The 23965-nt window shown below is 50.3% G+C and overlaps 4 protein-coding genes across 4 annotated transcripts; 1 reads left to right on the plus strand and 3 right to left on the minus strand.

The window, feature by feature from the left end:
* Nucleotides 1-92: 92 nt before the first annotated feature.
* Nucleotides 93-1902, minus strand: LOC101782076. The gene is made up of 2 exons (XM_004976419.4): nucleotides 1470-1902; nucleotides 93-774 (listed from the first exon to the last, which is right to left on the minus strand). The coding sequence occupies exons 1-2, from the start codon at nucleotides 1699-1701 to the stop codon at nucleotides 578-580; spliced, it is 429 nt and encodes a 142-aa protein (XP_004976476.1). The 5' UTR covers nucleotides 1702-1902; the 3' UTR covers nucleotides 93-577.
* Nucleotides 1903-4009: 2107 nt separating this feature from the next.
* On the minus strand, nucleotides 4010-4842 carry LOC101782487. The gene has a single exon (XM_022828089.1). It carries the CDS (start codon nucleotides 4744-4746, stop codon nucleotides 4366-4368), a length of 381 nt encoding a protein of 126 aa, XP_022683824.1. The 5' UTR covers nucleotides 4747-4842; the 3' UTR covers nucleotides 4010-4365.
* Nucleotides 4843-6547: 1705 nt separating this feature from the next.
* On the plus strand, nucleotides 6548-8900 carry LOC101783038 (subtilisin-like protease SBT1.4). Its single transcript, XM_004976421.1, has one exon. The coding sequence runs from the start codon at nucleotides 6548-6550 to the stop codon at nucleotides 8897-8899; it is 2352 nt and encodes a 783-aa protein (XP_004976478.1). The 3' UTR covers nucleotide 8900.
* A 7801-nt stretch (nucleotides 8901-16701) lies between these two features.
* Nucleotides 16702-18906, minus strand: LOC101766447 (subtilisin-like protease SBT1.7). Its single transcript, XM_004978119.1, has one exon. The coding sequence runs from the start codon at nucleotides 18904-18906 to the stop codon at nucleotides 16702-16704; it is 2205 nt and encodes a 734-aa protein (XP_004978176.1).
* Between the last annotated feature and the right edge of the window lie 5059 nt (nucleotides 18907-23965).

The following is a 23965-nucleotide window of genomic DNA, read 5'->3' on the forward strand; positions in this document are numbered from 1 at the left end:
CAGCATTGGTGAACCATAATAATGCCAAAAACACCTCTTTTTCGGCCCTGAGTTTCTGTACACGGAAGTCAAAAGCTGAAACAAGGAGCACATTTGTGATAATAGAATTTCATTCAAATAAAAAAACTAGCTCTGCCACTAGAATTTCAAATCCAAAACTATCAGTCAAGAGCTTTCTCAGCACCAGAATTCAATTCAAGAGCTAGGATGTCAGCTTTTTTGGAGAATAGTCCTTTCCAGAGCTACAATCCAAAGTCAATAAAACATACAGGCCTTTTGGCGAGGCCATACAATCTGCCTTTTGGAAAACGCCACGAGTCTTGCCCAATATTTCTGCAGTTCTGCTGAATCTTTATGTTCCACTTTCAACTTACAAGTAGCTTCCTCTGAATAGCGATGTTATGATATTTCACGCAACAAAATGGTCAGTGCCAAAACCAGAGAGCTTAGGTCCAATGCTATCTGATCAATTACAAAACCCAGTACATCCAACATCTACTTATTGCTGTTCTGTCAGTAATCAGTCCCTGGCTACATCATGCTGAATCAACCAGTCTCAAGCACGACATGTCAGACTCTACAAGCATTTTCTTCGAAAAACAGGATGGATATTCACATTCAAATTCTCAGTCTTTTCGCACCTAGCAACAGATTCTTTCATTTTGTCAAGCACCTTAGGCAAATACGCAATATTAGCCTCAACCTTGGATTTGAGGATGTTTAGCTTTTCTAGCTGCTCTTCTTCAGCAATTGATGTTTCTGCTGTTGGAGATTCTGTAATATCCATGGACGTTCAGCAATCATTAGGAGAAAATTGTGTAAACATATCTCTGAAAAATTATCGAGTTTGGCACTTAGTCATACAAGCCAAGTGAGAAAAGTCATAAAGGGAGGGAAGGAGAGACAAACATTTTTATCATAATGAATTGTAGTGATTCAAGGTTAATTGATTATGCTGAAAAAAAATGTGGAAAAGAAACACCTATCCCAGTATCCTATTCCAAGAACCAAACGAGGTGCTAAGCAAATAACGAGACATGTACTGACAAAATCCACAGCTAAGCTGAAACTATAATATAACAAATCAGAGCCGCCGAACTTGATTGCTCAGCTCCTGGGAATCATGTAACAATTTGAAAGTAACAGGTTTTACTACTACTGTTTCCCCTCATATGGCAAATTGAGGTAACAGGAGATGTAAAAACTAAATCCCTTTGACCTTACTCTCTCGCTCAAATCCACAGTTTATAGGTTAACTAAAAACACTTTACTTTCCCCACGACCCTCAAATGTGACCACGCAGCTCTGGATGGTATTGCGTATCCACAATTAATCCTATGCCATTTCTTCACATATTCCCTTAGAACGAACCTACGGTCTACGGAAAACAAATTACAAAACCGCCACACCTCAGAGGGCGCACCAGTCCCAAACCCTAGTACGAGAGCAAGGCAGGACGAGGGGCGTACCAAGGCGGGCGAGTGGGCGGAGCGCGACGAGGCGGGCGACGGCAGCGTTGGCGAGGCGGGTGGAGGTGCCGCGGAGGTGCTCGAGGATCCGGCGGTCCAGATCGGCTAGCCCCTCGTCCAGCTCCTCCACCTCCCTCCTCAGCTCCTGGGTCTCCGCCTCCGCCTCGTCCTCCGCGGCTACGGCAGCGACCGGAGCCTTGCGCTTGCGGTGGCTGGGCGGGTCTCCAGCCATGGTGGTGGGTTTGGGAGCGCGCGGGGGCCGAGGCGAATGGAGAAGAGAAATCGCAGGGAGGGAGAGGCACGGCGCCCTGGGGAGCGGAGCGGATTCAATTTGGGAGCGGAGCGCAGGGGCGAGCAAAGCAGATGCAGTGCAGGTAGAGAGGCCCGGTTCGAATTGGGGTTTAGGAGACGTGGGCCCCGCATGGTTAGCTCAGCCGTTAGGTTCTCTGGGTTTTTTTTTTGGCCACTCTACTCGCCGGTACATCTTTCTTTGCCGAGGACGTTGGCTGATCGAATCAAGGATGTCATGACTTAACGAGCTCTGAGTCCAAATACTGTCTTCCTATATTAGTATTGGCTTTTTTTTTTATCGCTCATTCTAAGATCGGTGCACGAGGAAAATGAACACTACGATCTCCTCCTCTCCACCCTGATGCTCGCCCTCAAGTTCTCGATCTCATGTCGTAGCTCAACGAGCTAAGGATAGGATTCAGGATTAAAGAGGAGATCCATCTTACTAACGAGTTTAGAGGACAGTAAGGAGAGGAAGTAGACTCCTCTTTTCCACAGGATGCTCGCCCTCCGGAGTCCAGAGCTCATCCTCTCACACGGTTCAAAGAGCTTAATGTTAGGATTTAGGATTAACCTCCTCTCGCTCGCGAGTTTAGAGGGAATCCTGGGAGAAACGCTAGACTAGCGGTAAAGATGGTTTATGGGCCAGATGATAGATGGGAAGTACTCCCTCCGTTCCAAATTATAAGTTATTCTAATTTTTTGGAGAGTCAAACCATTTTATGTTTGGCCAAAATTATAGAGAAGATCACAAAGGTCTATGGTACCGAATAGATATACTATGAAAATATATTTAATGAAGAAATTAATGATATTTATTTATTTGATATCATGAATGTTAGTACTTCATCGTATAAATTTGATCAAACTCGAGATACTTTGACTCTCCAAAAAAGCTTGTAATTTGGAACGGAGGGAATAGTTGCTAACTTTGGCATGTCGTGGCAGGGGGACTATGGTAGCAGGAACACAGCTTCTCGATGGCCAACGTTGGCCATGCCCTCTGTTTTCTTGCGGGTCATGCCCTCCTCCCCCTCAATTTTCTAAAGTCCATTATCCTTACAGTAAACTAAGTTTAACAACAATCACTCTAACCCATTACTCTCTTATGTTTGGCCCCTACTGAAATTAGGAGCAAACTCCGCCACTGTGAGGCGAAGTGGTTGGATAAGAAAGAGAAGATGGCGAAGAGCGGCATGGGGAGGTAGCGAGACGTCGCCCAACCGCCAATAGGATGATTCAAACTAATAGTTTGTTGCTAACAATCTACATAGCTGTTGGCCAGTGTATTTGTTCTCATTTAGATGGTGTGACCGTGTGAGGCCTCTTCTACGTAGAAAAGCAAAAGCTATTTCAAGGATACCACCGTTTTCTTCTACGTTTATTTATCTCCCCCGTATAACTCAAGCCCGAGTAAGTAAGTTAGTTATCTATAAATGTTTTATGACGTCTTCAATGGAGAAAAATATCAGCTGGCTTAATGACAGTATAGAACTATAAATCAAGGAGAGCATAACTAGTTATTGTTCAAGCATCACTATCGCGATATTTCCCATGCATATGCAAGCATTGCAAAAAATAAGAGACAAGCTTATAGATAAGTCGATAAAGAAGTTGACCTTTTTGCAGTCTATAGACTGGAGGGGCTCTTATAGTAGTTGAAGTACAGTACCGTTAAGTTTACTAAAGTTGGAGCCGACCTTTCTACGGACGATTACATTGAGTCGTGGTTGTCAAAACCCCTTAAAACTCGAGAGACGAGTGACTGGTGTAGAAGTAAGATTTCGTCTAATATAATACGTAGTGTCACCGGTCAATTGGTGGCAGGACCACATAAACCACCGGGGAGCTTTTTCTCCGATTGGTGTCTCTGATGAGCAAGATATTTTCCTTCGTCAAAAGTTGTATGTGACGTGCCAGCAGAACCAATCCGGGCTCAAGTTACAAACTGCAACCATGGATTTTGCAAAGAATATTCCAACCTAAAGCTATCCTGCAATTTGTCGCAAACACTCTCCCCCCAATAAGTGAGCATATCCCTCTCAATCTCGTCAGCTTTGCTTTTGCGAACAGAAGCAGGCACCCAAATCTTAAATTCGTCCTCTAATAACTCGACTCAGACTGGGGAAGTAATTCCATGATAGCACCAGTGACATAACTTTTCAGGCACCATGCAAGACTGAAGCTTAATTTTGGTAAATATGGATGTGCTGAGGGGAAAATATGAACAAAAACTGAATGCTGCCGACTGATCCAAGAGCGCGTTTTTAGACTTCAGAACAGCGATTGCTGTGACAAAGCTTGGTTGAAAGCTTGAACCACAAGTGTGTATAAACACGAGCAAAAGCTCCAAGAATCGCTGCAACTGCAAGAACGCTGCAGAAACCAGAAAACCGGCAAGAATTTTTATTTTTGTCTGATGAGACGAGCCTGATCAAGCTAACATAGTAATATCGAATCTACTTACATCCATCCATGGGAGCCTGCGACATGTATCATGTATCTACATTCAACTGAAGACGCGGCGTGGAGGAGCAGTTACCAGTTTGCCACTCTGCCAGGGCGCACGAGCAGCGGTAAACAAGAACGAACTCGTTCGGGCGCGTCAAGCGGCGGCGACGTCCCGGCCCGCGCCTACGGTCGGCCTCGGCAGGCCGGCGGCGGCGGCGTGCCGCGGGGGCGCGAACCTGGCGCTGAAGTCCGGCTCCCGCTCCTCGAGGCAGCCGTCGTCGAAGTTCTGCGCGTAGCTGAGCGGATCATAGTTGAGGCCGCCGGCGCCGAGGATGGAGCGGCCGAGCCGCCGCCTGCGCCGCGCCACGCTGATGTGCTGCCGCAGCCTGCGCCACAGCGCGGCGACGCCGAAACGGCCCCAGCAGGAGGCCATGGCCCCGCGCGCCCGGTGGCCGTACGGGTCCGCGTCCTCCTCCCCGTCCTCGCCGCACTCCTCCATCGCCGGCAGCCTCCCCGGCGAGCCCGGCGCCCACATCGCCGCCGCTCCTCCCTCGCTCCCTCTGCCCGATGGAGAAGGAGACAGCGGCGCGCGCAGCTAGCTTGGCAAGCGATGTGTGTGAAGCTGGTTGATTGGTTGGTCTCGCCGTATGAGGCGGATAGGACTATAGGAGGGCGCGGGGGCAGGCGGGGGCCGTGGGATGCGAGGCGGACGGCGGAGATGGGAGGGGCCAGCGGGCGCCGCGATGAGGTGTTCCCGGCCTCGTCGGCACATTCCATCGTGCCAGCGGGATCTCGGTTGACGTGGGCTTCGCCCGGCCCCACGGCGAGCGCACGTCTTTTCAGATCCGGAGTGCAAGCAAAGAGTGTTGATTGCTTGTTGGCGTGTGCAATTCTGCATGGGGTCTAGTTGGGGTTTAATTTTAAAACAGCTTTTACAAACCCACAGGAGAATGCGGTTTGGATTATTTTTTAGTACCTAGAATTGCCAGTCACTTTGCGAGATCGTACAAGATTGGGGCTTAAAGTTGTTAAAATAAGCCGGTTTATTATGGTTTGAGCATTTGTAATTGCTTTTGCTATGAGCTTCGGTGGGTCAGTCAGTCAGTCAGTCAGTTGTAGAAGATCCCCATTCAGAGAAAGGACAAATGTGGCGTACCAGTGCCAGATATTTGGTATCGTATGGGTCGTACAAATTTGAACATGCTGAGATTTGTCCATGTCGGATCACAGATTCACAGATCTAATCATGTGACTCTGAACATGTTCTGTCTAGAACGTGAGAGTTTTCGTATATCCACACCAACATATCCAAATTTGTTTTGGACGAACGAGCAAATCGCAATTAATTGTTCTTGCTCCCTCCGTCCAGAATATATCTACATTTAGACTTTTTTCAAATCAAACATTTTCAACTTTTACTGCGAATAGAGAAATAATAAAAAAGATTAATAGCATAAAAATTATGTTAGTAGAATTATCATGAAACCAACTATTATAATACGTAATCTTTTTATTTGAAATAAATTATTTTTAGAGATTGACTTTTGAAAAAGCTAAACGTCTATATTTTAGGATGGAGGGAGTATGTCAAAACTCGTGTGATTTAAACATACCCTAAGTCTCATTTGCAGGCTACACGCTTTAAAATTTTGTTTGGATGTGGAATGATTCTTTTATCAAAAATATTTTAGAAGTTGTTCTAGTTTCTTTAGCGCGGTATAAGGATCAACTCTGAGAGATTTTGATAACTGCAAAGTTACTTTTTTTCGAATAAGTATGAGAGTTGTGCATTAGTGTATTAAGATATAAAAGTAGAGTTTGGCAGGCATTACAGAAATATCAATGGAGCCCCACTTACAACACACTAGGCACTCAGGTGCACTAATGGAAAGAGACATGAAAGAGGTGCCTACTCATGGCCGTTATTGGGTGTTGGCCCGCATGGAATTGAAATTGAAGCTTGAACATAGCTGATGTGGCAAAGATTTGTAACTAGTATAGGGTCGATATGATACTGCTCGTTATGAAAACTCAGAATACAGGCGCAAAAAGATCCCTATTTTAAACTGGCCTCCTGTTACACTGTTACGTGAATGCAACACAAGGAGAGGCGCATGTTTGTCGTCTCCTCCGTCTCCTCCGCAAGAAAGCCTCGAACGGAAGTCTAGATGAACTTGTGCGGTCAGGACCAATCCTCTGCATCCATTTCCTATTTTAAGCCATCTCACCATTTGACCACAGAACGCTTAGCCATTTTTAGATGACAAGAACAAACCTCCCATATGCATGTAGCGTTACCTCGTACTACGGTCCCTCGTTTCATCTCGCCATTCCCCATGGACAATCCAATCCACAGAAGGTGCGCGCTGCTGCGTCTCGTCGTCCGCGCCGCCGCCGCGGCCGTCCTCCTCCTCCTCCTATCTCCGGCGGCGGTCACCCCGGCCGCGGGCCACAATGACCACGGCGTGCACAAGAACTACCTCGTCATCGTGCGCAGCCCGTACGAGTACGACAAGAAACTGCACCAGAACGTGTCGAGCTGGCACGCGTCGCTCCTATCGTCGGTCTGCGACTCCGCGAAGGAGACGCTGGAGGCGGACCCGTCCGCCATGACCAGGCTCATCTACTCCTACCGCAACGTCGTGAACGGCTTCGCCGCCCGCATGACGCTGGAGGAGCTGGAGAAGATGTCCAAGATGGACTGGTTCGACCGCGCCCTCCCCGAGCAGACGTACCACCTCCTGACCACGCACACGCCGGAGATGCTCGGGCTCATGGGCGGCCCCCGCCGCGGCGGCCTGTGGAACACCAGCAACATGGGCGAGGGCGTCATCATCGGGATCCTCGACGACGGCATCTACGCCGGCCACCCTTCCTTCGACGGCGCCGGGATGAAGCCGCCACCGGCCAAGTGGAAGGGCCGCTGCGACTTCAACAAGACGGTCTGCAACAACAAGCTCATTGGCGCGCGGTCCTACTTCGAGTCAGCCAAGTGGAAGTGGAAGGGCCTCCGCGACCCGGTGCTCCCGATCAGTGAGGGCCAGCACGGCACGCACACCTCCAGCACGGCGGCCGGCGCGTTCGTGCCCAACGCCAGCGTCTTCGGCAACGGGGTCGGCACGGCGACCGGCATGGCCCCCCGCGCGCACATCGCCTTCTACCAGGTCTGCTACGAGCAGAAGGGCTGCGACCGGGACGACATACTGGCGGCGGTGGACGACGCCATCGAGGACGGCGTCGACATCCTCTCGCTCTCGCTCGGCCACGAGGACGCTGTCGACTTCTCGGACGACCCCGTCTCGCTCGGTGGGTACACGGCGATCCTGAACGGTGTGTTCATCTGCGCGGCGGCAGGGAACACCGGCCCGAGCCCGGCAACCCTCGTCAACGAGGCGCCATGGCTGCTCACCGTGGGCGCGAGCACCAGCGACAGGAGGTTCGTGGCCTCCGTGAAGCTTGGCGATAAGTCTGAGCTCGACGGCGAGTCGCTCAACGATCCCAAAACCACCATGGGCGATCCGCGCCCGCTGGTGCAAGACGTGGACGGCACGTGCGCCAGCGAGAGCGTGTTGCTAGCACAAAAAATCACCGGAAAGATCATCATCTGCGACGCCGGGGGCGTCGTCAGCACCGAGAAGGCCAAGATGGCGAAGCGCGCCGGCGCGGCTGGGATGATCGTCGTCTCCCCGGAGGTGTTCGGCCCGGTGGTCATCCCGAGGCCGCACGCCATCCCGACGGTGCAGGTCCCATACGCGACGGGGCAGAAGATCAAGTCCTACATGCAGACCTCGCGGGACGCGACGGCGACGTTCGTCTTCAAGGGATCGATGTTCAAGACCCCGCAGTCGCCGATGGTGGCGCCCTTCTCCTCGCGGGGCCCCAACAGGCGGAGCCGCGGGATCCTGAAGCCCGACCTCATCGGCCCCGGGGTGAACGTCCTCGCCGGCGTGCCCTCGATCGAGGACGTGGAGCTGGCGCCCAAAGCGGAGGTGCCAAGGTTCGACATCAAGTCCGGCACATCCATGGCGGCGCCGCACCTGGGCGGGATCGCCGCGCTGATCAAGCACGCGCACCCGACGTGGTCGCCGGCGGCCATCAAGTCGGCGCTGATGACGACGGCGGAGACCACCGACAACCTCCGGAAGCCGATCGCCGACGTGGACGGAAAGCCGGCGACCTTCCTCGCCCTGGGCGCCGGCCACGTGAACCCGCAGAAGGCCATAGACCCGGGGCTCGTGTACAACATGACGGCGGCGGGGTACGTGCCGTACCTGTGCGGGCTCAACTACACGGACCAGAAGGTGAACACGATCATCTACCCGGAGCCGCCGGTGTCGTGCGCCAACCTGTCGAGGCTGGAGCAGGACGACCTCAACTACCCGTCCATCACCGCCATCCTCGACCAGCCGCCCTTCACCGCCACGGCCAACCGCTCCGTGACCAACGTCGGCGCCGCCAGCTCAACGTACGTCGTGGAGGTGGAGGTGCCGGCGTCGGTGAAGGTGGAGGTGAACCCGCCCAAGCTGACGTTCAGGGTGCTGGACGAGGTGCTGAACTACTCGGTCACCATCAAGTCGGCGGATGGCCGGGCGCCGGCCAGCCCGGTCGAGGGGCAGCTGAAGTGGGTCTCCGGCAAGTACGTCGTGCGAAGCCCGCTCCTCGTCGTCGCCGGGACACGCCAAGCCTAACTCTCGGTAGCAGCTGGTGAGAAGTGGTAACGATTAATTAGTTGGCCATATGCGTTCGCTTTTGATTTTGTAGGCTTAATTAGACATGCAGAGCAAATCCTTCCCTTGTGGAAAGTGAGAATGTGAGAGATAATTTCTTCCTATTTATTTTGTTTATTATTAAAAATTGATGAGAAGTGCGAATTATCGTGGCCACTGATCTTGTAATTATGGAGCTAATTATGTGCTTAAGTGCTTTCGTCCGTCACCCATTTATTTTTTTAAAATATTGGCATGAGCACTGTCTTAGAAGTTCGACCTTAAAGGCTATTATAGAATAAAAGTTTGCTCTCATTCACCGAAAAGTAAAGAAAACATGGAGACATTAGGATGCAAGAAGTTCCTCTCGTAGCAAAGGAGTGCTACACGCCCTTCTTCGAATTAGAACATTATTTTAAATTAGCCCGAAGACTTGATCAGGCCGCAACGTTTTTGTTGTCAAAGATCCTTCCATTTCTTTCCTTCCAAATATTTCATGTGGTGTACATCAGGATAGCTCCTACTGATCTTCGTTGCTTTCCATTCATCAGCGTCAAAATTTTGCTCCACCACTCCTGAATATCAGCATCATTGCCTGAGATGACATCGGTACACAAGCCCACGCAATTGGAAACGAGAAACCATATTTCATTTGCATAGCAGCACTGAAAACAAATGTGAGATGCGGTTTTAGGAGCTTGATCACATAATGCACACATTTCTAATTACGGCCAGCTTCTTGCCATCAATTTATCAGCTACGAGGATCTTCCTTTGGATAAGAAGCCAAGTAAAGAATTTTAGTTTTCCTTCAGCATGAGCTCTCCAGATGTTCCTGCCTTGCAAAGTTGAGAAAGTTCCTTACAATTGTGCGGTATACGCCGACTTTGAATTGTATGAACCATTTGATGTCCAATGCCACAGCATGTATCCTCCTGGAAATTTTGCATCATATCCCACAAAGTAACAAACTCAGCCATTTCTTCAATAGAGCTCATGCACCATAGCCCTCTTGTCCCATTATGGTTTGCTAATTCTTCCTACACCATCCTTTACTTTCTCCACACAAGCTTGTAGAGGTTTGGTGCTATGTCCATTGGAGCTTTTCCATCCAGCCAACTGCAATGCCAAAACTTGGCAGATGTTCCATTACCTACAGTTACAATAGTGCTAGCTCTGAACAATTGCCAGTCTGTAGTGTCACATAGTGTTGAAGTTCCAACCCAAGACCTTTCAGGACCACTCCATTCATACCATAACCATCTAAATCTCAAAGCCCTGCTGAAGAGCTCAAGGTCCAGAATTCCCAAACCACCCAAGTTTTTAGGCAGCAAGACTTTCTTCCAGTTTACCGAATAGTGTCCCCCATGAGCATTTTCAGACCCCTTCCATAAGAAGCTCCTTCTTACTTTGTCTATCTCTTTGAGAGCCCATTTTTTCAATGAGAACACAATGAGAAAGCATATGGGTATTGATGTGAAGACTGATCTAACTAGGGTCACCCCTCGAGCCTTGTCCATCAATTTCCCTTTCCAGGCACGAAACTTTGCTGCAATTCTATCAATAAAAGGTTGTACTTCAATTCTTTTCAGCTTTATCAGGCTCAATGGTAGACCCAGGTATTTGCATGGCATGTTTTTAATCTGGCATGGCATGTTTTGCATCACTTCCTCCATTGGTACCCCTTCACAATAGATTAGGTATGCAACACTCTTTGCCAGGTTGATCTTGAGTCCAGACACTGCACCAAAGGTGTCAAAAATTTCTCTGATTGTATCAATTTCTTCTTTGATTGGGTTTACAAATATAGCTGCATCATCAACATAGAGGCTAGCTCTTATCTTGGCCGCTCTGCTGGTCACAGGAGTTAAAGAAGAATTTTCCTCAGCTTTGTTGAGTAGTCTTTGCAATGGCTCCAAAGCTAAGATGAATAACATGGGTGATAAGGGATCCCTTGCCTAATCCCTGTCCTATGTCTGAAATATGCTATCTTGGACCCATTAACCACAACTGAAGAGGTTGCAGTGGAGAGTAGTATAGTGATCTATTCTCTCCACCTCGTGCCAAATCCCATTTGCTCCATCACCTCCATCAAGTAATCCCACCTCACCGAGTCAAATGCTTTTGCAATATCTAGTTTGAGGAAAAGGGTTGGCTGGTGTGCTTTGTGCAAATCTCTAATAATATTTTGAGTGTAGAGAAAGTTATCATGTATGTTCCTTTTCCTAATAAAAGCACTCTGATTTCTAGACACCAACAGATTTAGGTATTAAGACAGTTGGTTTGCCAATAGTTTACATACTATCTTAGCTATGCTGCTTGTCAAACTAATTGGCCTGAAACCATTGATCTTTGTTGCCTCTGTTGTTTTTGGTAGGAGCACTATATGAGCTAAGTTTAGTAGATTGAAGTACTGCCCATGGAGATTATGGAAGTACTGTATTGCCCCAATGAGATCTTCCTTTATAATTTCCCAGCATGTTTTAAATTTTTTTTCCAATGAAACCATTAGGTCCTGGAGCTGTTTCTTGCTTCATGTCCATTACAACCTTCTTAATTTCCTCCTCAGTGAACTCAGCCTCTAGTTGGTGCAAGTCTTGTCTTGGCATGTTAATGGCCTCCCAATTGAGAGTTTCATGTCTTGCTGCAGTTGCTCCAAGTACTAAAGTGAAGTGGTCAAGGATTCTTTTTCTTCTTGTCTATGCACTATCCCTTGTTCAGTATGCAGGTTCTGAATGTAATTTTTCTGTCTTCTTCCATTTGCATTAAGAAAGAAAATTTTTGAAGTTGCATGTCCTGCTTTTATGAAGTTTATTCTAGATTTCTGTCTTGCTCTTAGTTTCTCAATTGCTGCCATTGCTAGATACCTATTCTTGAGGTCTCTTTTTAGCAAAATCTCTTGTGGGCTTAGGTCTCTGTGCTCTTGGACAACATCTAGAATCCCTATGAGCTGTTTTGCAGCATTCATCAGAAGCTTGTTATACCCTATCTTTGTTCTTGCCCAAACCCTCAACCTTTTTGCTATACGCTGCATTTTTGTGTGTAGTCTAAGGAAAGGGTTGTGAATTGTCAACTGCATGTTCCATGTGTAACTTACTTCCTCTTTGAAGCCTTGAATGCCTGGCCAGAAGAATTCAAACCAAAAACCTCTGTATGTCCTAATGTAGTTTTCTGCAGTGAGGAGTAAAGGGCAGTGATCTGACACCAGTGATGAGTTTGCCTACAATTTGCAATTTGGTAGCATGTATTCCCACTCTCCAGTGCAAAAGAACCTGTCAATTCTAGTGTGGGTCACATTATTGTCCATGTGAATTTTCTTCCTCTAAGATGAATCTTCTTTAACTCCATATCCTCAATAGCATTCCTGAAGGCACCCATCAGCCTCCTGTTGATATTATCATTACTTTTGTCCTGTGCACTCAAAATCAAGTTGAAGTCTCCCATCAACAGCCACTTGTTTGAATCAGTCAGCCTGCAAAGTTTGATCTGAATAAGGAACTCAATTTTTTCAGCATCATCTTGTGATCCATAAGCCCCAATTAACCACCAGCTGATTGGAGTTTCCTTGGCCTCTAATTTGGCAGTGATTGTATTTATTCTTTTTTTGTGGTTGTGACAGCTTGTAATAGTCTTCATGAACTGCTAGTAGCACTCCTCTAGTTTCTTGAGCTGGCAAGTATGTGAAGCTACTTGCAAACTGTGGACCCAAGGTTTCCTTCACCACAATGTCATCAATGATTTCCATCTTAGTTTCTTACAGACATACAATGGTACATTTGTGCTCAACCACCAAATCATTTACTACTTTTCTTCTAGCTTTGCCATTTAACCCCCTAACATTCCAATTTAAGATTATACAATTTTGCTCATTCATTTGTAACTTTTGTAGCTGCTCAGGCCAAATTGAGACCCTTCCAAATCCCCTTCCCAGTCACCATAACACTTCTTGCACCTGTTTCCAGACTTTGCCATACTTCCCCCCCACAACACATAACAGAGGATAAAGAGAAAATAGATTGCCCATGATGGGCACTCCCTCACACCACAACAGATTGCTAACCACAAACATCGGAGCACTAGCCCACACTGAACAGCACCAGAACCACCACACAAAACTACACATAATGACTGATGCAAACTCACACACCCATACACCCCTCCCGCTGTACATAAGAGTTGTGAAGTCACTCATCGGCCTCCAACGCCACCGCGCTAAGAGGCCCTCCCTCCGGGTTATTTAGACCAAAAGCTTCATGAAAACCCTCCACTGCATTGTCTAGTAAAGGATCCACAAATTAGCTTCTGAACCTGTGATGATCAGCTTCATCTACCTTCTTCTTAGGATCTAGAATTCCACATTTCTTTATATGTAGTTGTGTTGCTTGTTCTTGCAAGACAAGTCAGATTTTGGCCTGTTGGCCAATCTTTCACTTTTCCTCTGAGATGCCTAGCTTCCTTCATTTTCTTTGCCAGCTGATGTCCGGTCATTTTTTTCTTTCACAGGGGATGATATGATTTCCTTTGAGGCTCCTAGCTTGTGCTGTTTTTCTTATGCTCTTACCACTCCTTTTCCCTGATTTGGAGTCTTCAGTATCGCCTGTGGTAGGGGTGGGGTGTCGAGAACCAGCCTTGTGATAGGCTTGGTAATTTTTAATCCTGACAAGAGAAGGTCCTTATTTACTATTTCTTGTCCAGTAATTGAGTTGCTTTCAGCAGTGACTACACACTTCTAAGATTGCTTGTTCTACTTCTGATTCAGCACCCTGGAACTATCATCTGTGACTATAGACAGACCGGCAACAGACAACTGTGTCTCGTGTACTGCAGCCGGTCCGGCAACGGGCCTTTGTGTATGAGAGACATACCCATTCTTCTCATTCTGATCTCCCTCCTAGGACATCGCCGGCCCCTTCTTCTCCTGCTCGTTGCTATCCTCATGTTGACCCAGAACGCATTCAAATTACTTGTGTCCCTGCTCTTGTTCTCCTTCTTGCCTCTATCCCTGCGCTGCTCCATTGCCCGGTCATTTTCCCCCCTAGCCAGCGTGCTCTGGCTGTTTAGAATTCACCAGAGGTGAACAGTGTTCCTGCTTCCATGCTATTGTTCCCTTTCCCCCTAGCTTATTGTCCTTTGTGGTGCCCCTCATAGTCTGATCTCTTGCCATCAGTGTTGCCTCCTCTGTCATAGGGTCTATACATTGCCCATGACCGAGATTTTCATCAGAACGGAACACTGGTTCTGTTGCTGCTTGGAAAGGTTGTGTCCTCTCCTTCTCTTTTTGTCTATATCTGACCTAGGGGCTTGCCCTCCTACCGGGGTCTTCATTGTGATCAATGCCGAATGAATCCCGTCCTGTAAGGTGATGTCTCCGTCCATGGCCGCTCCGTCGCCCATCGTCCTTGTTGCTACTGCCACCTAGGAAGCCTCATGACCCAGCCCTTCTCAAGTCGTGTCAACTGGGAGGAGGGAACTGCATGGTGCCCCATCCTCCGGACCTTGAACCTCTCAGCGGTGATCTGTCTCTTCTCACTCCAAGCCTTTCCTGAACCGGATCCCTTCACCTTACCACATGGTCCTCAGGAACTCCATGATGCAACACAAACCTGTGCTTAACTGGCCATTCTTCCTCATAAAGATCATCCGGCAGGCCACTTATCCCACTGTGAACACTTCCATGAGATGGACTACTAGGCAGAGGCGAGTAATCGAAGACCCTATCCAAATGAATAATCACTGCATACTCTAACATTTCAGCTGAGGCACATCTAGTGGTTGACAAATCTGATTCTCCCATCTGCCAATAATATTCTTCAGGAAATGTAATAGGCTCAGCTATCTGTAAAGACACTGATTTAGCCAATCCATTAGGATTCGCTGTCTAAACCCATAGACACAGGTAGGCTCTATCTTGCTTAGAATCATGTTCTGTGTCAATTTCCTCTATGAATGTTGGAGCATTGAACAACTTAGCTATTGTCTCCAATTGCTACGCATGCTCTTGGATACCCTCGATGCAAACCCTCGTTCGATACATAAGCTTGGCACCAAATGCACTGACCTGGCGCATCCACAGCATGAGTCACAGTGCGGTGTGCACGTCGGCGAGCCCTCCAAGGCATAGCGTCGCTGTGCGGTGTTCCGGGGTGGAGAAGTGGAGGAGAAAAGTTGATGCCTGAGACGCTTCACCCCCAACTCATGTTACGGGATGCGGAGCTGATGTAGAGCATCCCGGCGCATGACATCGACGGAGAGATTGGCTTGGCCGTCGACTTGAACGCCAATGAGCGCAGCCAGAGAGCATCTGCTCATCCTCCCTCACCGTGGCCGAGCGCGACACACAAACTGTGACGTGATCCGATCTCCTATGCGCCGCACCCGGGATGAGGTCAGGGTCACCATGCTCCATGTAGACCTTCGTCGGGGTAGTCCTCGCCACCACCGCGGTGCTCAACCGTGAGGGAGCGTCTGCAGTAGGCTTGTATTGTTGGTGGGTGTTCTTGATGGACTTGGTAGAGACGGTGGCGGCTGCGATGGATTTGGGTGGATGGTGTGTGCGTGGCAAAGAGGAATGGCAATGGCGAGCTCTGTGTCTGGAGCGCAAGCACAAGATGCACCTAGGCGGGTCACGGCATTCACCAATGCGGTGATCTGGCGCTAAGCACTTGAAGCATCTCAAGCCAGCTTTTGCTTTGAGCAGATGGAGCTAGTGCGTGGGAGCTTGTAGTGGAGCTTGAGGTAGGACGGCGTCATGAATGCTCGTGTGCGCAGAGCCGAGCCTGGACCAGACTGAAGCCTTCCTCAAGCGCGGCCTTGTGTGTTCTTCATGGAACCAAACCTGTTGTCTGCGATGTGATGAATCCTTGGAAAATCTTGGTTGGAAAGTCCATGACTTCAGGAGCGTGCGCTGACACCGTGTTCCACGCAACTTCACTATCCCTGGAATCCTGGTGTCCGCTTTCCGTCTAATCTTGCGCTTCCTCGTCTTCAATGCTCGGTCATAGAAGCAACGAGGGCACGGGCTTTCTTCATCTGTGTCGGAGCAATAAAGAAAGTCTAGCTCCTCCTCCGCGTCTTGAATAGGTGCCGGCGAGCTATGGTAGGCTGTGGTGGTTTGCAGGTTGAGGTGATGGAGCGTTGCTGATGATTGGTGGGTTTTGGCTGTGTGAATGCGGTGGAGGTGGTGGTGGAGGTTGGTTCACGCCAGCGTGGTGCCGATGGGTGTAGTGGGCGTGGTGGAGGCAGCAGGTCCAGGCTCCATGAGTAATGCTATCTCTTCTTTTCATCTTTCGTCTCCCATTTATCATGCTGATATTTTCAGACAAATCAAGATGGAACTTTATTGGGCCAGATTGGCTGGTTGGGCCTCAAAGACGTATGTTTTTCCCCTTGCTTTTATTGGATTGGCCTGGTCTGGCTTTGAACTAACAGGTCGTGCAACAATATCTACTTGGTGCGTGCACTACTGCAATACTGTAAGTCTGCAAATACAATCAGGCTTCTTAGCAAAGGTAGAAATTCTAGCAATCTGATAAACAATTTGCAGGATGTCTGACACCATGGTTACAATCAAGCTAACAAGTGTCTAGCCAGATCAAACTCTTGGTTCTTGCAGGTAGCCATTTTTTACCAGGACGTGGTAGCACGTGACTACTGACTACCATTCCTCATCAACAGATTAACTGACACATGCAGGATTACCAACTACTAATAAGGACTCAAATAAATCGTGTGCACGAAGAAGTAAAAACACCCAGGAGAACGCACGAAGTAAACTAGTCATGTCGATCAGGCGAAGGAGATGGAGACGGGGCTCCTCACGGTGTGCTTCTCGGAAACCCACTGGAGCGAGCCCTGTACAAATTTGGCGCCGGTGCCCTGCCCCCGCCACACGGACACCGTGAAGTTCTGCACCTGGTTCGCGGCGGTGAACCGCAGCGAGCTCGGCGAGACCTTCACCTGCACGGTGGCCGGCAGGTTAACTCGGGGGTAGTACACCTCCGACGCCTCCCCGACGTTCCTCACCGCGCGGCTCGCCACCACCGGGGCCGTGGGGTTCGTCGTCGACGGGAGCGTCAGCGAGATGGACGGGTAGTTCAGCATCCGGTCCGGGATCACGGTGATGGCCGAGCAATCGACGGAGCGGCGCGCGATCACGGACACCTCCTGGCTCGTGTACAGGTCGCAGAGGAAGCCAACGTAGTCGGCGGCGGTGATGTCGTAGACCAGGCCAGGGTCCAGGGCCTTGTCCGGGTTCACCTGGCCGGCGCCCGTGGCGAACCAGTTGGCTGGCTCGTGCTGCTCGTTGACGATGAGCTTCCCGGATTTGTCGGTCGGGTCGGCGGTCGTCATGATGGCGGACTTGATCGCCGCCGGCGACCAGTCGGGGTGCTTGCTCTTGATGAGCGCCGCGATGCCGCTGAGGTGCGGCGTCGACATGGACGTGCCGGAATCGAAGTTGAAGGTTGGCCCGGGGAGCACAGGCGCCGACGGTGGGCCGACTTGGGATGGCCACGCCGCGAGCACGCTCACGCCGGGGCCCGTGATGTCGGGCTTCAGGATGCCAGGGTTCTGGACGCTCGGCCCACGCGAGGAGAACGAGGTGATGGCCGGCGCCGGCGACGTGCCGAGGATGGTGCCCTTGAAGATGATCTGCGCCACCGGGTTTGCCGTGGAGTTGATGTACTTCTTGATGTCGACTCCGGCGTCGTAGCTGACGTGCGAGGCTGGGAGGACGTGCGCGTCGGCGATGGTACTGAACCCGTCGGCGAACTGGTTGGCCAGAATCATGCCGAAGCCCCCGGCTCTCTTCACCTCGGTACCTTTGTCGAGCCTAGCGATGTCGTTGCCACGGTCGCAGAGCACGATCTTGCCCTTGACGTCGAAGCCGTCCAGCGAGCCGTTGCCGCAGAAGTTGGCATCGGGTGTTGAGCTGGCGCCCGCGTAGACCAACGGGTAGGTGACGGTCGTCGAGGTGTTCGGTTGGAAAACAGACTCGCCGTCGAACGTGGCGCCGTTCCCGAGGCGCACCTGGGCGGCGATCAGACGGTCCATGGTGCCCGCCGCGACGGTGAGTATCCACGGCGCGTCGTTCGACAGCGTGCTGTCGCCCGGGCCGTCGTTGCCGGCCGCCATGCTGACGAACACGCCCTTCTCCGCGGCGCCGAACGTGCCGATGGCCATGCTGTCCCTGTAGAACGGCATCGTCGGCGCGCCAAGGGACAGGGAGATGACGTCGCAGCCGTCGCCGACGGCCGCATCGATGCCGGCGAGGATGTCGGCGCTGGTGCACTCGTCGCCGCACACCTTGTACATGGCGAGGTGCGCGCGAGGAGCTATGCCGGAGGCGGTGCCGGAGCCCTGGCCGAGCACCTGGGCGCCCGGCACGACCGCCCCCGCCGCGGTGCTCGAAGTGTGCGTGCCGTGCCCATCCAGGTCGAGCGGGGACGGGTCCGACTCGAAGGAACGCGCGCCGATGAGCTTGTTGTTGCACGCCGAGGCGTTGACAAAGTCGCAGCGGCCCTTCCACTTGGCTGGCGGCGGCGGCATGCCGTCGCCGCTGAAGGAGGGGTGGAAGGGGTAGACGCCGGAATCAAGCACCCCGATGATGACGCCCTCGCCGAACCCGGAGGTGTAGTTCTTCCCGCTCTGGGGCAGGTCCAGCCCGAGGAACTGCGGCGTGTGCGTCGTCATTAGCCTGTACACCTGGTTCGGCATCGCCGCAACGAACCCCGGTACGCCGGACAGCGCATCGACCTCCCGCTCCGTCAGCCGGGCGGCGAACCCGCTCGCGACGTGGTGGTACGAGTGGATGAGCCGCTCGTCCTCCGGGAGGAACTTCTTGTACCACGCCGTCCGGTCGTCGGTCGTGCCGAACACTTGGCTCTCGTGCGGGCGCACGTGGACGATGAACGTGCGGAGCTCATCGCCGGCCACCGCGGCGATGGTCGCAAGGAGAAGGATGGGGAGCAAGGTGAACTTGAAGCTCCCCATGGCCGGATTGCTCTCTGCGCTAGTGTGCGAGCGTGCATGGCCTTTTTATAAGTCCTACGTGCACAGATGCTCCATTGTTAAATGCTTCAGGCATTAGATTAGCGTTCTTGTCGCTGTAAGCAAATTGAAGCCGCAGATGGCCGGCATTGTTCTGGGCGTGGCACGTAGCTCTGGAGCCGTGCCAGTTGGGAGGTATTTGCAAGGACCCGAGGACTGAGTTTACGATGTGGACATGGATCGGTTGCTTGGGAATTGCCGTGTCGCGTTAGAGAGGACGAGGATGTCTGTTTGCAAGCAGCCGCCTGAGTTGTCCGTGATAACAGTACAGAGCTAGACGGCAGCAAGTAAAGTCCAGGGGTATCATGGCTCTTGACCCCGTTCCGCGAACAAGCATCTACCGTATCACATCGGCGTTTCGTCCATAGCGTAGCCAGAAAAAGAGCGATGAAATCGGTACGGAATTGAATCCGCATTGCAACACCAAGGGGCCGATTTTCGGTATGTAATGCTAGTTGTCAGTTTTTCCGGTAAAAAAAAATGCTAGTTGTCAGTTTTGTTTTACTGGTTTCGTCAGACAGAGAATTGGCGAGTAATTCAGTTCATCGGTTGGAAGGTGTGCCTCACTCGAGTAATGTATAGCTTTTCCTTTTTGCATATCTTCCAGCAGACATAGTATTTGTGCTCCTTTTCCTTTCGATGACAATATTTGTGCTTTCCATTTGAGGAAAAATTGTGCTCTTTCAGCATTAGTTTTTCTTTTCCTTAAATGCGTGTGATTTCTTTCGTCAGCTCGTTGCCAATCATTTCTCTGTCTCTGAGCATTTTATCTTCCAGAAACTAATCAAGTTTGATCGTACATGGTGTACAATATCGCACCGCCTTCATATGATGATGTTTTTAGATTTCTTTGCAAAACTTCTGCACATGATATGTGGATCGGAGTGATTTTCACTTGATATCCACGTGAATCTGAAAAAAACAAAATAAATTGATGTTTTATTCTTTTAGTTTTGCTCAGATTTGCGCCAGTTTTAATTGCTTGGTTTTAAGATTACAATATTTTCTGGAAAGAATGTTTTATGCAAAAATTCCTTTATTCTATTAGTGATATAGAATGTTTTAGTTCCAACATTTTTTCTAGATCTGTTAAACTTCATGTATAAAACAGAGGAAAATGGAAAAAAAAACTTAATTCCTTTTGAATTTTCTCGCAGGAACTCATTTTATTTGCTTTTCTTTGTAGATGGACAAGCATATGCATGCACATGGACACCCACCCCATAAATGCACGCATACATATCCTACCATTATAAGCATTTCCGATAATTTTGTTGGTTGGTTTTAAAATGGACTACGCAAAACGCTGTTGTTTATTCACTTTGTGTGCACTTGGAGACAGGTGAATCGAGCATAGTTAGGTTTCTTGTGATAGAATTTGCCTAATCAGACTTTTGACTCAATATAAGGGCAGCTCCAATGTGTGGCTAAATCGACTAGTACATGAAAAAAAAACCGAACACAGCACACAGTGAGCATCGATGGTGCATGTCAAGAAGTAGAATCGACCGCCAAATGGAAGTCGAACTCTACTGCATCCAACCAAATAAACTATTGTTCCTGCACATGCCAGCGTGGTGCTCTCCCTCTCCGTGCTCTGGCAAGATATGCGTTGGGAGCAAAGCCTCTCCATTTTTTAGGGAAAGCTAAAAGACACTCGGGTGTTTCAGAGTCCGCTGACACCCGATTTTTTTTTGTCCACGTTTGCTACTCCGGCCATCTCTTCCAACTCCGAGGTCTTGTCTTCCCCGACGACGTGAGTTAGGGTTCAGGTTTTGGGTTTCGGGATTTTGGGTTGGGAGTTTATTGGAGTGCGGCGGCCCTGGAGGGAGGGCCGGCGGCGGCAGGTCGGACAGGCAGAGGTGGCGGGTGCGGGGGCAGCAAGGAAATGCGGCGGTGGCGCCGCCGACCCGGGCAGTGGAAGACGGCGGTTGGGCGGTGCCAGGGCGGAGGCATCACGTCTCGTCAGGTTTGTGCGTCCATGCAGCAACGGCCAGCGGTGGCAGATTCGGCGGCAGCTACCGCCAAAGACGAGGTAGGTAGGCGGCCGCGGGGCGCCGGTGCCGGTTGTGTAGCTTGAAAACGGACTGGTTAGTGTGGCGGGGATGGACGCGGCGGAGGCGGGGGAGTAGCAAAACCTGTCTGTATGAGGAAGAAGAACGGTGCCGGGAGCTGAAGGAAGAAGAAACGACTAGAGCCATAGGATGACGATCGGATGGCTGAATTCGAGTTCTGGCAATGCCTAAAACACTCGAGTGTCATATAAACAACCCCTTTTTTTTAACTAGCAGGTGGGTCCCACAAATCGATCTCTACAAAGCAGCGGCCAAACAAAAGTTTCCATGCTTCCATGCACAGCAGCGGTCGACGCAGCATTGGAGCTGCTCTAAGTACAAGCGCTCGTATTTTTAACTAATTATTTTTTTAATTATTTTTTTTAAGTGGTAGGCAACAGGACTATTATCGTTTTACATGGGGAGCATGAACTCGGGCCACTAGGGTGCTACACTGCTACTAAGGCACCACTACACTATCTACCTACTAGTGTTAAACATCTATGCTATTCTCTCTATTCTAAATTATTGATCATGTAACATCCCGCTTTTTAGAGCATTTAGAAATACGAATTTTTTAAAAATTTTCTTTAAATACAAACTAAACTTCTTTTCCAGAAATATTCAAAACTAATTTCACAAGTTTTACTATGCATTAAACCTACATATGTGATGCATTTTATTGTTTAGATTAGAAACCTATTCTAAATCCAGCCTTCAAATTCTGGAAATAACATCCCCAAAATCTCACTCTTTCTTAAGCCTAGGTGTAATATTCAGATTTAGTTTGAATATTAAATTTAACCAAATCTCTATAAGGTCCTATCCAATCCTAGCTATATTCAAAGATCACCAAATCCTAAATTCTTCCAAAAGCCTCATTTCTATGTCCTATCACAACCTACACCCCAAAACCTAATCAAATTTGAAACCTAATTAAAATTTGGTTTCAAACTCAAGCCAAATTAATAGAAAACCCATTCAAGGCACGTACGGGCCGGCAACCACCCTTCCGACCTGCCTTCCCATTTAGCCCAGCTGCCAGCCCGCCTCTTCTCCCTCTCCTACTGGCCCACTCGCCACGCAGCCCAGCTCCAGCCCAATTCCCACAGCCCAACTAGGCTGGCTTGCTCCCGCACCGGCCCAGCTCACCTCAACCACACCATCTTCCTCTCCTCACCTAGCTTCACTGCCACCGGTAGGCGCTCGCTTCGCCGCCACCACGGCCCTCCGCCACGCCACCCCACGCTGCCGCGCCTAGCGCCGCAGCAGGAGCAGCCCCCCTCACATGCTTCGCGCCCAAGCATCCTTCCCTCCTCTCCTCCTTACCCCGTCGCAACCAAGGCACGTGCGCATTGTTACCGGCACGCCGCTACCGCACACCTTCGCCGCGACGCCGTGCCACCTCACCCTCCAGCCGCGCCGGTGCTTCCCCCTTCCCACTCGTTGCCGTAGACCCCAAGCTAGCCATTCCCCCTCTCCCTTATCTTCTCTGATGTCGCCATCATTACCACCACTAGTTCCTTCCTCCTCTCTGATCGGCCTGATCTGCCAGCACGGCCGCCCCTATCCACCCCTTGCTTGGCCTCCAAGCAAGCTGTTGTCCATATCCCCCTCCCCTGCAACGTGGCAGCCGCACCGAGCTCCGTCCAGCCTATAAAAGGCGCCCCCGACCCCTCCTCCGCTCTCCACCCCGGCCGGTCGCACCCATATTCTTTCCCTCCACGTCCGCGCCTCTTTTCTCCCATCTTCCAACCCCACCACCCTGCTCGCCTAGCCTCCCTCTACCTCCCAGTGCAGGCCACACTGTCGGCGGCGAGCCGGAGCGCCGGAATCGGCGCTACTCTGCTGCGTCCCATGGTGGGCATGGCGGCACCGCTCGATGTGACCCGGCCATGCAGTTTCCTCCCCAGTTACCTCCTCCGTCAACCCTCCCTCATTTCTTTACCCTGACAGGCGGGCCCGCCTCCTAACACCGTCCTCTCCCCCACCTCCCTTCGTCCATGAGCCCGGCTCACGTGGGGGACACACCCGAGCCCCCCTCGTGGTCCACAGACCAGGACCACAGGTCCACCAAGCGGCAAACCATGACCTCCTCCCCCATCGTGTCAGCTCCCTCGAAATCGCTACAGCCACCCGACCCTGTGTACCCCAACTTTCACCTAGAGCTCTGCCCAATATCCAAAAATCTCCACAAATTCACCAAAAATTCCATAAAATCCCAAAACCCTATCCATGCCTTTCTTTTATATAGGTCACCTCATATCAGTCTCCTTTTTTTTTTCATCTTTTACTAAGATCTTAGAGCTCAACCTTATTAGGTAAGATACCACACCGCCTCTACCCGCCGCCATGCCCTATCCCCTAGGTGCTGGGCTGGGTCGAAGTTGAGTGAGTCGTGCAGCCTCTAGCCACTTAGCCGCGTTGTTAACAGCAGCCAGCCAGCCAGTTGTTCCTTGCTGCCCTATTATCGCCGTTAACCCCTATCGCTGCCATGCATCTGCTTGACCTTGCCCGACCCTAACCCCTTAAATATCTGTCTAAGCCTCTGGTCCACTCCACCACATAGCCATTATGCTACCCAAACCAAACCCTGAATATTGTCCAGGTATAGCTGTTATGATGTCCTCCCAAAACCTTGAGTCTCATCCAAACACAACTTTTACGCCGCCCGACTAAAACCTTAAGTACCAACCCACCTAAGCCGTTATGCTGCCCAACCAAAATCTCAATTATCATCCAAATCTAGCTGTTATGCTGCCCGACCAAAACCCTAGGGAATTAATCATTGAATTCCCTAGAATTTCCTGAAAATCCAGCCACTCAACCCATTAATTATTTAGAAACCCATTTCTAAATAATTAATGAATTATTCATCCATTATCCAAGAATTCACCTTTGATTATCAGCTAATTCCCAGAATACTTATCCTTTTCCTTTCTTTTCAT

The sequence above is a fragment of the Setaria italica genome, chromosome VII (genome assembly GCF_000263155.2).
Source record: "Setaria italica strain Yugu1 chromosome VII, Setaria_italica_v2.0, whole genome shotgun sequence".
Lineage (NCBI taxonomy): Eukaryota > Viridiplantae > Streptophyta > Magnoliopsida > Poales > Poaceae > Setaria > Setaria italica.